The sequence below is a fragment of the Mesoplodon mirus genome (genome assembly GCF_964341445.2).
Source record: "Mesoplodon mirus genome assembly, chromosome: 10".
In the NCBI taxonomy this organism is placed as follows: Eukaryota; Metazoa; Chordata; class Mammalia; order Artiodactyla; family Ziphiidae; genus Mesoplodon; species Mesoplodon mirus.
This window is the reverse complement of record NC_138986.1, coordinates 41,538,395-41,556,347: the sequence shown is the minus strand read 5'-3', so window position 1 is coordinate 41,556,347 and position 17,953 is coordinate 41,538,395. Positions and strand designations below refer to the sequence as shown.

At 39.3% G+C, this 17,953-nt stretch overlaps 1 protein-coding gene across 3 annotated transcripts in view; it reads right to left on the bottom strand.

Annotated features, from left to right (window-relative positions):
- MAN1A1 (mannosidase alpha class 1A member 1) overlaps positions 1 to 17,953 on the bottom strand; it is a 181,948-nt gene that overhangs the window by 12,151 nt on the left and 151,844 nt on the right. For 2 of the 3 annotated variants that reach the window (XM_082633925.1, XM_082633924.1), the window contains exons 9-11: positions 13,089 to 13,308; positions 12,153 to 12,325; positions 1,408 to 1,523 (exon numbers count right to left, since the gene is read on the bottom strand). In XM_082633925.1, coding sequence (XP_082490051.1) covers positions 1,408 to 1,523; positions 12,153 to 12,325; positions 13,089 to 13,308 — 509 coding nt within the window. Of the gene's footprint in view, positions 1 to 420; positions 1,009 to 1,407; positions 1,524 to 12,152; positions 12,326 to 13,088; positions 13,309 to 17,953 lie in introns of those variants that run through there. The other variant, XM_082633926.1, reaches the window with a different exon arrangement.

Below are 17,953 nucleotides of genomic sequence, written 5' to 3'. Positions count from 1 at the left end.
TATTCAGATAAAAGCAAAAGCTAACACACTAAAAGTTATACAATTTCCCTTTAAAAAATATAATTCGGTAACAGCAGAGCTCTGAAAAACTGGGAAGCTCACTTCACTGTGTGGTAAAGAATGGAAGAAATTAACCAGTACATGATCCAGAGATGACACAGGGCATTTAAAATAAACCCTGAGAACTAATTCCCAAATTAGGAAACACTAATATAAGTAACCAACAAAAAGATACCATGGATCCAATGAAATGAGGTCAAGAGGAGATGATCCTTTTGGGATGACATCCTAATTTGAATTAAAATGTGAGTAAAGTATTTTAGAAGACATTCTATCAAATAATGATAGACCTGCATAAGGAGGCTTGTCACAGTTATAAGATCTGTCTCTGGTGGATAGACAAACCAGATTAACACGAAATTGAAAAGGAAAAAGCTTTTTTATTATTTAATTTATTATTATGGCTTTTTGCAACATGGCAAAACATTACAGCTTAAAGCAGACATCATCTCCTCATAGAGGAGGAAAAAGTTTTGCAGTCAAATCAAAATTGTAATTAAGAGGTCATTGGTATACCATTCTATTCAGTTTAATAAAAATGATACTACACCTTCATGAACTCCAGAGATAAACGACTACTTAAAACAAACAAACAAACAAAAAACTATGTGATTCACTGAATGAATAATAAAGGCTACAATAAGGAATTTAGGTCCATCTATGCCTATGATAATAAACATAAAAGACTGCAAAACAATTTTAAAACTTAGAATAATCACAGACCTACTAATAAAAATTCATCATATGCCTGATCACCAGAAAAAGAATTATTAAGGTATGCAGTGAAGGGAATGGAGGAGAGTGAAATATAAAATGTCTTTTTATTTCTCATTGACTTCAACTTTCTTTATATTCCTAGAGAGTACAGGGAGAAGATGTGCCTCTGTATTGAAGATCCAGTGTTCCAGTGGAAGTAGATCATCATCAGAAAATATTAAGTACAAATATCTGGAGAGAGAAACATGGGTATGTGAGGCCTGAGAGACCCTGTCAGCCAGTGAAACCACAAAGAGACAGAAAAAAAACACATCAATGTCTCCATTCATCTTATGGGAGAATCATGGACAACCGTGAAGTATAGCAAAACCTTAAGGGGTATACTCATTAATGCCGAAGAAAGAAGCTGCTCTGTGCTTTGGTCCCCATGTACAAGAACCACACAGAGCAGTCCCAAGTCGTCGAACTTACATGATGATGAAAACACACCTGCAATTACTGCTATGCATGTAGAATGGCATTCGGAAGCAGTCATGCTTGATGTTATTTGAATGTGTTCATGATAAAGACAACTAGAAAGGATCTCTTCAGCTATCTTAGTCACATACATCCAGAATAATTTTTACTTACTTTAGTGTTTCTGCCAGGAAGAAACTCTGCTGCACGTCATCATAGCTCTCCTTGTGGAAGTAAACATCCCTGAGGCCTGAATAGCCTCCTTTCACTCTGCAGTGTTTCTCCAAGGCCTAAATCACAAAGAGGGGGGAAAAAATGGTCACATGCCAGTAAACTGATGGTCACAAACTTTTACCATTAGATTGTCACATTTAAATAAAATAAGGATTCAAATGGAATGATAGATTGCAATAGTTTCAGGTGAAAATTTAAAAAACCATAACATGTAAATGCAAATAAAGTATGAAAAGTTAAAGGACATATGGATGGTATATCTCATCTAATTGGAAACACTTCTACATTTAGTTCTGGAATTTCAGTGATTTTTACCATTTCTTTTTATGGTCTAGAGCAGGATGCATCAAACTACAGACCACAAGCTATATCCAGCCTGCTTTTTGTTTTTGTAAGTAAAGTATTATTGAACCACAGTCACACTCACTTGTTTACATATTGTGTGTGACTGTTTTTTCACTACAATGGCAGAGTTGAGTAAATGCATAGGGCCCCCAAGCCCAATTCTCTCTGGCCCTCACAGAAAAAGTTTGCTGACCCCTGGTCTAGAGAGATTGTTCATGTCAACTGGGATTCTAAACCGCTGGTTGAGAAAGTGTACTGGACCAAAAACAGCTGCTACTATCATCAGAATATCTTATTTAAAAAAAATTGATTGTGGAGTACTGAGTGATATTGGTGACTGACAGATATAAAAGAGAAAATGGAAAGCAGTGAAAAAAACATGGCTGGTATCTATTTCTGACATACATTTTTCTTTTCTTTAGTCTGAGATGGAAGAAAGATGGGATGAAACCACTGGTAACCACGAAGAGAGAAATGAGCCTACATTTCTATAGCTGCCTGACTACAACGAGTACTACAGTCAGAGATGGGAAAAGACATGGGTTGGGCAGTGTGGGAACGAAAATTTAGGTAACATCTAAAATAACTTGCCTTCCATTCTGTCAGCTGCTGCTAACCTGACTGCTCTTTGTATTTGGAAATTACATTGGTTTGCTTTGCTGGTTCCCAGGCATAGTCATCTCCAGGAAAGTTATTTTCTATTCACCACATCCTATTAATTCTAATAACTAAATGGTCAAATAAAGGTTTCCACTGTATACAAACTGTCATTGGAAATCTGGTTCTAATTCATAGAATGTGGACAAAAATAATAAAGTGTAAGCCTAAGCCCCTTAAAATTTTTAATGAGATAAGGAAAACATAGGAAACATGAAAAAATGTTACTCTTAGGTTCTCATGTCATTATTCATTTATTTTTCAGTTTTCTTTTTACAGATCACAGCCCTGTTCCTCTTTTTTTATGTGCATAATTACATCATATTTTCCTCCCATTTAGCTCAACTACCAAGATACGGCATAGATCTTGCCATGTTAGTTGAGAAAAATCTTCATTGGCTAGAAAAGGGCTTTGGAGGAAAGCATGGCTCTAAGCATGCAGAGCCCAGAAAACGTGAGATGGAAGGCAAAGGCAGGGAGCAGGAATGTGGTGCTGAGTGCTCAGCTTCCATCTGCAGACACTGATAATGAGGATATTGATTCTGCACCCTAGGGCTGGAGGGCAGAGGGAGAGAGCACGGGGCCCAGAGGAGAAGCATTTAATTACCAGGTGAAAGAAAATCTAACTGGCAGGCTATGTGAATAAAAAACACCCATCTCCTGGGTTGGTACTGTTTAAAAGCCCTGGGGAATATAAGAACAATTAACTTAAAAAAAAGCTTCAATTATATTCTTAGTTTCAGACAAAGAGCTAAGTGAGGGAAAAGCCTGAAGAAAGGAACTTTCAGGTCCTATTATATTTTTCCTTCCTTCCTTTTTTTTTTTTTTTTTTGTGGTACACGGGCCTCTCCCTGCTGTGGCCTCTCCTGTTGTGGAGCACAGGCTCCGGACGTGCAGGCCCAGTGGCCATGGCTCACGGGCCCAGCCGCTCCGCGGCATGCGGGATCTTCCTAGTCCGGGGCACGAACCCGTGTCCCCTGCATCGGCAGGCGGACTCTCAACCACTGCACCACCAGGGAAGCCCTTTCCTTCCTTCTTTTTTGATAACAGTTCTTTTTGATAAAAAGTCAAATACCAGCTACATGGAGTAGGCCAAAAATTATTTGTAAAAAAGGAAACAAAAAACCAAGATTTAGAAGAAATGGGTGAATTTGTTATTACTGAACATAATGAAATCCTATTTCTAGACATCTCCTTAAAAAAAAGATTTTATCCACAGAAGTTTTTCTTGGTTTGCCCCTTGAAGTTTTTTGGTAATAAAGAAATAAGCTAAAGAGAGGACAAGGCATGATAAACAGCTAACCCTCCCTCCTATAGAAATTTCTATAAGCTCCTTCTTTTATTATAGAAAAAAGAGTTGTTTTGGGGGTAGGCACTGCCCAAATGTTTTTCATCTTTTCAGTTCACCTCCACTCATTCTTTTTCTCCCCCAATCCTGATGTGGTGAACCAGAGTAGTCAAGAAGACAATCTAACGTTTTAGAGGTGGGGGCCGAATCCCAGCTCCAGACTCCCTAGCTGCAGCCTCAGTTTCCTGGACCCAGGAAACATGCCTTTTCTCAACATGAGGTTGTCCTGAGAATAAAACTCAAGACTAGTCCAGAAGATGGCAGAGGAGTAAGATGTGGAGATCACCTTCCTCCCCACAAATACAGCAAAGATACACCTACACATGGAACAACTCCTACAGAACACCTACTGAACGCTGGCAGAAGACCTCAGACCTCCCCGAAGTCAAGAAACTCCCCACGTACCTGGGTAGGGCAAAAGAAAAAGAGACAAAAGAATAGGGATGGGACCTGCACCTCTGGGAGGGAGCTATGAACGAGGAAAGGTTTCTACACACTAGGAAGCCCCTTCGCGGGCGGAGACAGGGGTTGGCTGGGCGGAAGCTTCGGAGCCACGGAGGAGAGCACAGCAACAGGGGTGCGGAGGGCAAAGCGGAGAGATTCCCGCACAGAGGATCGGTGCCGACCGGCACTCACCAGCCTGAGAGGCTCGTCTGCTCACCCACCGGGGCGGGCGGGGCTGGGAGCTGAGGCTCGGGCTTCGGAGGTCAGATCCCAGGGAGAGGACTGGGGTTGGCGGCGTGAACACAGCCTGAAGGGGGTTAGTGTGCCACGGCAAGCTGGGAGGGAGTCAAGGAAAAAGTCTGGAGCTGCCTAAGAGGCAAGAGACCATTGTTTTGGGGTGTGTGAGGAGAGGGGATTCGTTCCCTGTCTGCCCACAGAAGGCAGAGCACCGCCTAAACAAGCTCCAGAGACGGGCACGAGCCACAGCTATCAACTCGGACACCAGAGATGGGCTTAAATGCTAATGCGGCTGCTGAAGCCACCAAGAAGCCTGTGTGCAAGCACAGGTCACTATCCACACTTCCCTTCCCAGGAGCCTGTGCAGCCCGCCCCTGCCAGGGTCCTGTGATCCAGGGACAACTTCCCTGGGAGAACACACTGTGTGCCTCAGGCTGTTGCAACGTCATGTCGGCCTCTGCCACCGCAGGCTCGCCCCGCATTCCGTACTCCTCCCTCACCCCGGCCTGAGTGAGCCAGAGCCCAGTAATTAGCCGCTGCTTTAACCCCGTCCTGTCTGAGCAAAGAACAGACGCATGAGGGCAACTTGCACAGAGAGGCGGGGCCAAACCCAAAGCTGAACCCCGGGAGCTGTGCGAACAAACAAGAGAAAGGGAAATCTCTCCCAGCAGCCTCAGGAGGAGCAGATTAAATCTCCACAATCAACTTGAGGTATCCTGCATCTGTGGAATACCTGAATAGACAACGAATGAACCCAAAATTGAGGCGGTGGACTTTGGGAGCAACTGTAGACTTGGGGTTTGCTGTCTGCGACTGACTTGTTTCTGATTTTTATGTTTATCTTAGTATAGTTTTTAGTGCTTGTTATTGGTGTATTTGTTTATTGGTTTGGTTGCTCTCTCTTTTTTTTTACTTAATTTTTTTATTTTAATAATTAAAAATAAATGTTTATTTTAATTATTTTATTTATTATTATTATTACTTTCTTTCTTTTTTCCCTCCCTTTTCTTCTGAGCCATGTGGCTAACAGGGTCTTGGTGCTCTGGCTGGGTGTCAGGCCTGAGCCTCTGAGATGGGAGAGACAAGTTCAGGACACTGGACCACCAGAGATCTCCAGGCCCCACATAATATCAATCGGCGAGAGCTCTCCCAGGGATCTCCGTCTCAATGCTAAGACCCAGTTCTACCCAATGGCCAGCAAGCTCCAGTGCTGGATGCCCCATGCCAAATAACTAGCAAGAGAGGAATACAAACCCACTCATTAGCAGAGAGGCTGCCTAAAATCATAATAAGGTCACAGACACCCCAAAACACACCACTGGATGCAGCCCTGCTACCAGAAAGACAAGATCCAGCCCCACCCACCAGAACATAGGTGCCAGTCCCCTCTACCAGGAAGCCTACACAACCCACTGAAGCAACCTCACCCACTGGGGGCAGACACCAAAAACACCAGGAAATACGAAAATGCAGCCTGTGAAAAGGAGACCCCAAACACATCAAGTTAAGCAAAACGGGAAGAAAGAGAAATATGCAGCAGATGAATGAGCAAGGTAAAAACTCACCATACCAAACAAATGAAGAGGACATAGGCAGTCTACCTGAAAAAGAATTCAGAGTAATGATAGTAAAGATGATCCAAAATCTTGGCAACAGAATGGAGGAAATACAAGAAACGTTTAACAAGGACCTAGAAGAAATAAAGAGCAAACAAACAATGATGAACAACACAATAAATGAAATTAAAAATTCTCTAGAAGGAATTAATGGCACAATAACTGAGGCAGAAGAACGGATAAGTGACCTGGAAGATAAAATAGTGGAAATAACTATTGCAGAGCAGAATAAAGACAAAAGGATTGAGGACAGTCTCAGAGACCTCTGGGACAACATTAAACACACCAACATTCGAATTATAGTGGTCCCAGAAGAAGAGAAGAAGAAAGGGACTGAGAAAATATTTGAAGAGATTATAGTTGAAAAATTCCCTAATATGGGAAAGGAAATAGTCAATCGAGTCCAGGAAGTGCAGAGAGTCCCATACAGGATAAATCCAAGGAGAAACACACCAAGACACAAATTAATCAAACTATCAAAAATTAAATCCAAAGAAAAAATATTAAAAGCAGCAAGGGAAAAGCAACAAATAACATACAAGGGAATCTCCATAAGGTTAACAGCTGATCTTTAAGCAGAAACTCTGCAAGCAAGAAGGGCATGGCAGGACATATTTAAAGTGATGAAAGGGAAGAACCTACAACCAAGAGTACTCTACCCAGCAAGGATCTCATTCAGATTCCAGGGAGAAATTAAAACCTTTACAGATAAGCAAAAGATAAGAGAATTCAGCAGCACCAAACCAGCTTTACAAGAAATGCTAAAGGAACTTCTCTAGGCAGGAAACACAAGAGAAGGAAAAGACCTACAAAAACAAAACCCAAACAATTAAGAAAATGGTAATAGGAACATACATATTGATAACTACCTTAAATGTAAATGGATTAAATGCTCCAACCACAAGACACAGACTGGCTGAATGGATACAAGTTTTAGCCACAGCAATCAGAGAAGAAAAAGGAATCCAAATCGGAAAAGAAGAAGTAAAACTGTCACTGTTTGCAGATGACATGATACTATACATAGAGAATCCTAAAGATGCTACTAGAAAATTACTAGAGCTAATCAACGAATTTGGTAAAGTAGCAGGATACAAAATTAATGCATGGAAATCTCTTGCCTTCCTATACACTAATGATGAAAAATCTGAAAGAGAAATTAAGGAAACACTCCCATTTACCACCGCAAGAAAAATAACAAAATACCTAGGAATAAACCTACCTAATGAGACAAAAGACCTGTATGCAGAAAACAATAAGACACTGATGAAAGAAATTAAAGATGATACAAACAGATGGAGAGATGTATATACCATGTTCTCAGATTGGAAGAATCAATATTGTGAAAATGACTATACTACCCAAACCAATCTACAGATTTGAGGCAATCCCTATCAGACTACCAATAGCATTTTTCACAGAACTAGAACAAAAAATTGCAAAATTTGTATGGAAACACAAAAGATCCTGAATAGCCAAAGCAATATTGGGAAAGAAAAACGGAGCTGGAGGAATCAGGCTCCCTGACTTCAGACTATACTACAAAGCTACAGTAATCAAGACAGTATGGTACTGGCACAAAAACAGAAATATAGATCAATGGAACAGGATAAAAAGCCCAGAGATAAACCCATGCACACATGGTCACCTTATTTTTGATAAAGGAGGTAAGAATATACAATGGAGAAAAGACAGCCTCTTCTACAAGTGGTACTGGGAAAACTGGACAGCTACATGTAAAAGAATGAAATTAGAACACTCCCTAACACCATACCCAAAAATAAACTCAAAATCGATTAAAGACCTAAATGTAAGGTCAGACAGTGTAAAACTCTTAGAGGAAAACATAGACAGAACACTCTCTGACATAAATCACAGTAAGATTCTTTGACCCACCTCCTAGAGAAATGGAAATAAAAACAAAAATAAACAAATGAGACCTAATGAAACTTCAAAGCTTTTGCACAGCAAAGGACACCATAAGCAAGATGAGAAGACAACCCTTAGAATGAGAGAAAATATTTGCAAATGAAGCAACTGACAAAGGATTAATCTCCAAAATATACAAGCAGCTCATGCAGCTCAATATCAAAAAAACAAACAACCCAATCCAAAAGTGGGCAGAAGACCTAAATAGACATTTCTCCACAGAAGATATACAGATTGCCAACAAACACATGAAAGGATGCTCAACATCACTAATCATTAAAGAAATGCAAATCAAAACTATAAGGAGGTATCACCTCACACCAGTCAGAATGGCCATCATTAAAAAATCTAGAAACAATAAATGCTGGAGAGGGTGTGAGAAAAGGGAACTCTCTTGCACTGTTGGTGGGAATGTAAATTGATACAGCCACTATGGAGGACAGTATGGAGGTTCCTTAAAAAACTAAAAATAGAACTACCATATGACCCAGCGATCCCATTACTGGGCATATACCCTGAGAAAACCATAATTCAAAAAGAGTCATGTACCAAAATGTTCATTGCAGCTCTATTTACAATAGCCAGGACATGGAAGCAACCTAAGTGTCCATCGACAGATGAATGGATAAAGAAGATGTGGCACATACATACAATGGAATATTACTCAGCCATAAAAAGAAATGAAATTGAGTTATTTGCAGTGAGGTAGATGGACCTAGAGTCTGTCATACAGAGTGAAGTAAGTCAGAAAGAGAAAAACAAATACCGTATGCTACTACATATGTATGGAATCTAAAAAAAAAAAGGTTCTGAAGAACCTAGGGGCAGGACAGGAATAAAGATGCAGACGTAGAGAATGGACTTGAGGACACGGGGAGGGGGAAGGGTAAGCTAGGACGAAGTGAGAGAGTGGCATGGACATATATACACTACCAAATGTAAAATAGATAGCTAGTGGGAAGCAGCTCCATGGCACGGGGCGATCAGTTTGGTGCTTTGTGACCACCTAGAGGGGTGGGATAAGGAGGATGGGAAGGAGATGCAAGAGGGTGGAGATATGGGGATATATGTATACATACAGCTGATTCACTTTGCTATACAGCAGAAACTAACACAAGATTGTAAAGCAATTATACTCCAATAAAAATGTTTAAAAAAAAACGAATAAAACTCAAGATGAAGACACACTTAGCACAGTGACAGGGGCCTTTCAGATGTTTAGAGAGGCCTAGCTATTTTTATATTTTGAGGCTTTTGGTAAGTTAAAAAGAAAAAAGGGGGGGGGATGCTGAAGAGGCATTTTTAACTTTCAAAAAATGAAAAACCTTCATGTCACATCTAAATTTTAAGACTTTAGGGATGTGAAGCTGGGGACAAGCAGCTCTCCTGGGCCCCCCGTAATAGGCCCTGGTTTTACAGTTTTTCCACAGTGGAAGTGGCTATGTAACCAGGCCACTTAGTCTGATCAGAACATCATTTCACCACAATCTGTTCTTGGGGCTCTCAGCCTCTGGGCAAGAGTTCCTCTAAAAACAGAGCATGAGACAAGGATTGGATGCAGGGAGATTTTGGGGGAGGTGATATCAGGAAGTGAGCGAGTGAGTGGGGAGAGTGAAACAAGGAAGGGAGAAGGGCCAGTGAAATACACGTTGAGCAGGTCACTGCTGTGTGCACGGGGGGGCTTGCTCCCACTGGAAACCCTCTAAGGAACCATCTAGAATGCATCTCAGAATTATTCTTCAGAGGAGCAAGACTGGATAGTTATCCATCAACTCTAAAACCTCACTGGCTGAGGGACTGCCCCTGGGGCTGCAGACTCGCCCAGGTTTCCCAGACCACAGCCAGCTGCCTGTGAAGGGGCTCTGAGTCAGCACAGTTGACAAGACTGGGTGCTGGAAGTCATGCTGCCCGTGGGCCAGGGTGTTGCCCACTGCAGCTGTAGCTGAGACATAGGGTGGGCTGAGGAGATGGGACACAGGAAAAAAGGAAAAAAAGGGCTGCCATACGTTCTAAGTCTATGATCTTCGTGCTTTACAAAAGGCCAAGAGTCCCTAGCACTTCTCCCTCCCCACTACACCTCAAGTTCTAACAGAAGTTATTGATACTACTGGCAAAAACAAAGGGAATTCCTGTGTTGTGACAAGTTAACAATTTGACATCATATGCTACTCTAAAAGGGGTTAATAGATAAAAATCCTAACACGTCAAACCAACCTTATTACCCTACAAACAAACAATGCACCTACCCACAAAGAACCAAGCAAATGGAATGCTCCTGCCCACATGACAGTATTTACTTACTTCTTCCACTTTTGATCAATTCTGTTATATATTTTTCACACTTTAACGTCTCTAAAATGTGGCAATGTCATAATTTAATTGGTAGTGTTGTGCTTTCTTAATGGTATATAAAATGGTGTTTCTTATCAGTTATGGTGTTTTATATTTGATGAAATATGTTATTACTGGTATTTTCAATTTAAACTGATTTGCAAGGTGAGAATTAACCTTAATTTCTTTGCTGGCCTATTGAAGACCAAAATAATTCCCAATCACCAAGGCTTAGATGAACCTCAATTTTAATATACTTTTTTCAGAGGAAAAAACATAAACTTAAAGAAACTGAAATTACAACTGAGTAACCATAATTAGAAAATTATGCAAAAACAAAGAGGCCTAAAAAATTGCTATTACTTAAAATGACTGACAACTGGTTATAAGACACACATTAAATGAAGAGGGTAATAAGCAAGACTCATCAATGGCTTCCTGAGATATCAGTTAAATTTTACATAAAGGCAATATTCATTTTAGATTTCCCGAGAGAAGTTACTCCTAATGGTTTTAAAAGACAGCTAACTTTCTAACAAAGAGTGTTGGACAATAAGTGAATGTAATTAAAGCATTTGCTTGTTCTTAACCCCTGAATATCCTCTCACTCCTTTTGGAATAATAGCTCTTAAAATTAGACGTTGTGGGCTTCTCTGGTGGCGCAGTGGTTGGGAGTCCGCCTGCCGATGCAGGGGACGTGGGTTCGTGCCCCGGTCCGGAAGGATCCCACGTGCCACGGAGCAGCTGGGCCCATGAGCCATGGCCACTGAGTCTGCGCGTCTGGAGCCTGTGCTCTGCAACGGGAGAGGCCACAGCAGTGAGAGGCCGGCGTACCGCAAAAAAAAAAAAAAAAAAAAATAGACGTTGTTTGATGCGTATCCTGAAGGGCGCCTCTGCTGGCATTCAGCACACAAAGTGTTCAACAGATTAGTTTAGGAAGATGATACACCATATTCAGCAGGAAGAGACTCAAGAAGTGACAAAGACAATTCAAATAATACACTGGACAGATAGGAAGCTTATAGATATTCGGCGAATCCTGAGACTAGTATCGGAATATTCTTGTACAAAGTAGTTCTTCTGTAGGTACTTTCTAAAATTTAGCTCTAAGTAGCTAATTTACTCTGACTAAAAGCATATTTTATCATTTTCATGCCCAAAGACTAAAAGAAGCAATCACATAGTGGTTTCTTGAAACAGAGAGCAGGTTGGGGTAACTATTCCCAAGTTGCCCATAATCCTTTGTGGAATTAACTGATCACATTTTTTATAGTCATGAGAACTTAATTTTATTTATTTATTTATTTTTTATTTTTTGCGGTATGCGGGCCTCTCACTGTCATGGCCTTTCCCATTGCGGAGCACAGGCTCTGGACGCGCAGGCTCAGTGGCCATGGCTCACGGGCCTAGCCATTCTGCAGCATGTGGGATCTTCCCAGACCGGGGCACGAACCCGTGTCCCCTGCATCGGCAGGCGGACTCTCAACCACTGCGCCACCAGGGAAGCCCAAGAACTTAATTTTATAATATCCCTTTCTAGATTTCTCCTTCAACACTAGAGTACGTATATTTATATCACTGTTACATAAAGCAAAGCTGAAGCCAGGGATATAGGATGACTTAACTGAAAACACTCAGTCTTGAATGGAAAGATGGCTGGTCAAAACTTTAAGCTTTAAAAATCATAGAAAAGTTGATATGCTGGATTTATAGGTATCACTGAACATTTTTTCCACAGACATTTTTCTATAAGAAACATAAGCAAACTAAAACGTCACCTCTACAGCTTCCCAGGCCCATTTCCTGTATTTTGGATCATGAGTCAGTCGCCACATGTACATGTAAGTCTCAACAACTTCTGGCCGTAGGATGTAGTATTTTTCATTTTGCCTCGTAGCAATGGCTTCAACACCGCCATCGAATCTGAAAGCTTCTGGTCCCAGTTTCACAACTAAAGGAGATGCAACGGAGGACAAGGGTTATTGTCCTAGACAGTGTTTAGTGTCTATAACTTAAATGAAACTAGAAAGTACCTTACAACATTCAAGAGAGGTGCCAAAACAATCATTTTAAGGAATAATTATAAACACTGTATAATAAGCAATATTCAATATACCTTTATAATTTATTCATCGAAAAGAGTCCATTTTAGAAAATGGTAATGATCCCTTATTTTCTTTCATTTAACCACCATTTACTGAGCACCCACTGGGTAGGTGCAAAGCACCACCTTATTAGTGAGCTAGAAAATCAGTGGTTGAGAATTCTAAGTCATTATGTCTTGAAGGTTATTTAGTATTTGTACATCAAACTCCTATTTTTATAAGAAGGCCGCCAGACTCATCATACATTTCATGGAGATTCTGGGAAGATTAATAATGGTTTATAACATAACAAGTTTCTTTTGTACTGGGACAGAGACTCTCACCCAATGTTATTTACCTAAAGCAGGGCCAATAAGGTAGACAGACTTAACCCTTTATGGCCTGGATTTTTGTTTCTTGGTAAACTAAAGGTAAATATTTTTATATAGAAGAGTAATGCCTCTTAAAGTAAAAATAGAAATTCCTTTAAGATATTAATCATGATCATCAAGTTTCATCAGGCATGGTGGATGTTCTTTTGATGGCAACAAATGGACAAAATGGACAAAGTTCCTTACAGAATGAAATAAAAAGCACGTGGATTGTGTATGAAGAGTAACAGGTACTCACATGTGCGATTGTAAGATTCATGACAGGTTCGGGCAATTTCAGCCCCAAGTTGAAGGTAGTGTTGGGTCAGGCCTTCAGGAGCATCATCTGCCCCGAGGGCAAACATGCCTCCCGCAAAGCAGGTCAGGTGGCCCATCTTGTGTTCCAGGAGGCCCCCTTTCCACTCTGCGATGTAAGTCAGTCCGTTACGTGACTTCCGGATCAAGTGAGTCTCAATTGCCTGAAAATAATACTTATTTTCAACATTTTGTAATCTTTTCTCAGATTTATACCAAAAACACCACCACATTAAAAAAAGATAAAACATCACTCACGATTGATTTGAGTTTGTTACTACAAATAGAATTCGGCCTGAAATTTCATGTTATTGCTCTCTGTATATGTCCTCTAGTCTATGCCTTATTAGTTTCGTTAGTTAGAATTAACACTGTTGGGCAAGCCCAGTAGGTTTTGCTTGGTTCCATGCCCAAACACTTGTAGTCCTCATACTGAAAAAGCTGTTTCCTTTTCAAAGATAGGCCACTGGTATAATGGTAAGAGCTGCTTTAGTGCATTTCCATTTTCACAAATGGAGAAACAACACAAAGCACAGGCTCTACCATGAATGGTGAACAGACCATATTTGTGTATAAAATCCAGGCTGGTGGTATTACCCCTCCTTTCTCTCTCTTAGGCTTGGAGGGGTAGCAAAACAGAGTGGGAAAAAGGAGCTGTTCTTGAGTCAATCAGATTGCTTGGCTTCAAATTCCAGCTCTGACACTTACTATCTGTAAACTTTGTGGGTAATTTGCTTACTGTATCCTTAAATCTCAGTGTCCTTATGCATAAAATGGGAATAGTAGTATGCACTGAGAAAACTGCAACATTTTGTTTATAAAGCAGTCAGTACTGTGATTAGCACTTGATAAAGGTCATTTATCATCATCACATCTCCACTGTGGTAACACTTGAATTAAATTCCTCCTTAATAATTCTTTTAAAAAGGACATTAATATACAATGAATAAGTATTTTTTTTTAAAAAAGAATAAAGGTCTGTAAATTTGGGAGAAATGATGTTTACAAAAGTGGCTTGTTAAACACCTTTTATTTCTGCTCCAGGATTGTTGATATTCTTTTGAATAAACAACATAAAATAGGCCCTTTAAAAAAAAAAAACAAAATTGTAGTGTAAGTGCTTGGCATTACTATTTTTAATTACTTTAACAGGAAATGCTCCCCTACACCCCCAATTACTTCTTGGAAGGAGAAGGGCTATGATTGTGTCTATAACTGTTATACTATTATAAAAAAAGAGAGGATTTTAGGAATCACATTTGGGAATACAGGCATAGCTCATTTTATTGAGCCTTGCTTTATTGTGCTTTGCAGATATTGCATTTTTCACAAATTGAAGTTTTGCAGTGACCCTGTGTCAAGCAAGTCTATCAGCGCTGTTTTTCCAACAGCATTTGCTCTTTTCATGTCTCGGTGTCACATTTTGATAATCCGCAATACTTCAAACTTTTTCATTATCATTATAATCGTTATGGTGATCTGTATCAGTGATCTTTAACATTACTATTACAACTCACTGAAGACTCAGATGATGGTTAGCATTTTTTAACTAAGGTAAATACATTGTTTTTTTAGACATACTGCTATTGTACATTAACCAGCCTAGAGTATAGTGTAAATATTAAGTTTATATGCAGGGGGCAACCAAAAATTTCATGTGACTTGCTCTACTGTGTTATTCACTTTATTGCAGTGGTCTGGAACTGAACCCACAATACCTCTGAGGCATGCCTGTAGTAGATAACAGACAAAACTTGTGATACAGAAGAATGAATGAAAATGAATGCATAGGTAGATAAAACCTCTCCTTCCTTCCTTGGAAATAAACAAACGAAACTAAGATGGTAAGAAATAAATGAACGCACTACTGTGCACACTAACTGTGGTTAAGCTAATTTTATTGATGGTCCAGTTATTACATTAATATTTCATTCTTATTTAATGCAACTGAACATCTTAGCTATTTATACTTCTCATAGCACAAATTGCAGCAAAGTCCTTCAAGCAGATACTTGTTCATCACCCAAGAAATTATTCTTTCTACATGGCAAGAGTAATAGCTTTTGAGCATGCATTAGAGAAACATTAGTACCCTGTTACAGATCCTGAATAAAGTACTATATTATTTGTGGCATGATTCTGAGCAAGCTGCTATCTCTCAAAATAAATTACAATGAAGTTCCAAGACTTTTAAAACAATGTTTGTGTGGCAATGGGAAAATGTAAATAAATATAAAGGAGGAAAAATAGTCTTTAGTGGCTCTAAAAAATGTTGTGTCAAGCCTACAGGGAATTGATTAGGAAAAAAGAGTATTGTATATTTTGTGATTTCATCCTTCTATATTTGAAAAAATTAGTTGGCTGTGCCTATAGAATCCTAAATGCCTAATACATCACCTGCCCAGGTATCATTCACTCCAATGGACTTTCTTGAAGCATGAGCATCCACCATTATGGATTCTTAGTATGGCCTCCAGATGAGGCCATAACAGCCAGTTGAAAACTCAAAGTATTTCGTTATTAACACAACGAAAGAAAACATGTCACTCTGGGATTAAATGACTTCCAAAATGCACTGGAAGCTAAAACTGATGGACTACATCTCCAGTAACTCAACTGTCTGGAACAATATTGTAAGGGATACTCTCTTTCATAACAATGATATTTTAAGGTACAAGCAATACAAAGAAACTTTACTATGTAAGACATTGACTACTTCTTAAAATCAGAAGTGTAACTGTTCTAGCTTTGCTTTCTATGTTGAAAACACACAATGGATTGAAAGTGTTTTTACTATTAAGAGAAAGAGGAAACACTTTGACTTCATTTGCTTTTAATGGATTTTCCTGTCAATGGTTTGTCTAAATACGATATGCTAAAAGCTGTGTGGGTATAGTTCTCAAAACTGGAGGAAAAGTATTTCAAAGAGTATTTTAAAGTTGCCTTTCCTGGTACATCAAGATCTTAGGGGGCCACTTTAAAATTACAATAATTAAAATGTCTGCCAGGACTGTAATTAAAAATGACATAATGGAAACCATACTGTATGGAGAACTCCCTGGTTTAAAACCTGAAACCTCATAGGAATGAAGAAAAATAAACCTGAAGAGGCCATATGGACCATATCCTAGTTTGCTTTTAATGTTTATCATGTCCTTTAAAGGCTGTGCGAAATGAAGGCCAATGTTCTAACTAAGGTGTCTGGTTCCTATATGTGAAATAGTAAAGAGTTGTGTCTGCTCTACTTACTGAAGTTCACTACTGACCTTGGAGGGAACCAATGTAATATTAAATCCAGTCAACTAGAGCAGTGCAAGTTGTATTTATATTTAAACAAATAAGTTGGTCTATTGTAAAATCACCCAGAATTCCTTTTAGGGACACTGATTTTAGAACAATGGCAACATCACTGGAATTACAAGTATCCATTTTTTCCCCTATGAATTATTATTATTATATTTTTTAAAAATTTCTAATTTCATATCTAAACTATGTAAGAGGCTGAGCCCAACAGGACATCTCCCACATAAGGCCACTTCTCTAAGATTAGGATATGTAAGTTACCTACCTAACACATAGAAATAAACATAGAGAATTGGGAAAAGGGAGAGACAGAGAACTATGATCCAAATGAAAGAACAAGACATAGCCTCAGAAGAAGAACCAAACAAAGTAGAGATAAGCAATATACCTGATTAAGAGTTCAAGGTAATGATCATAAAGATGCTCACTGAACTCAAGAGAAGAATGGATAAATACAGTGAGAATTTCAACAACAAGAGTTAGAAAATATAAGGAAGAAACAGAGCTGAAGAATACAATAACGGAAATAAAAAAATATACTAGAAGGAATAAATAGTACATTAGATGATACAGAGGAATGAATTAGTGATCTGGAAGACAGAGTAGTAGAAATCACACAAAGTTGAACAGAAAGGAGATAAAAAAAGAAATTAAAAAGTGAGGTTAATCTAAGAGATCTCTGGCACAACATCAAGCATACTAACATTTGTATTACAGGGTCCAAGGAGGAGAAGAGGGACAGGAAGGGATAGGAAACTTATCTGAAGAAACAATAGCTAAAAACTTACCTAACCTGGGAAAGGAAACAAACATCCAGGCCCAGGAAGCAAAGAAAGTCCCAAACCAGACACACCAAGGCACATCATAATTAAAATGGTAAAAATTAAAGATAAAGACTATTAAAAGCAGCAAGAGAAGGGCAACTAGTTACCTACAAGAAAACTCTCATGAAACTATCAGATGTCTCCTCAGCAGAAACACTGCAGGCCAGAAAGGAGTGGCACAATATATTTAAAGTGATGAAAGGGAAAAGCCTATAACAAGGAATACTCTTCTTAGCAAAGTTATCATTCAGATTTGAAAGAGAGATAAAGAGTTTTACAAACAAGCAAAAGTTGAAAGAATTTAGCACCACTAAACTGGCTTTATAAGAAATGTTAAAGGGACTCCTCTAAGCAGAAAAGAAAAGGCCACAACTAGAAATATAAAAATTATGAGAGGAAAAACATCACTGGTAAAGACAAGCAGATAGTAAAGGTAGTCGATCAACCACATAAAGCTAGTAAGAAGGTTAAAAAACAAAAGTAGTAAAATCATATATATCCATAATAAGTAGTATGGATACACAAAACAAAAAGATGTAAAATATGACATCAAAAACATTACATGTGGTGGGGGAAATAAAAATGTAGAGTGGTTAGGGCTTCCCTGGTGCCGCAGTGGTTGAGAGTCCGCCTGCTGATGCAGGGGACACGGGTTCATGCCCCGGTCCGGGAGGATCCCACA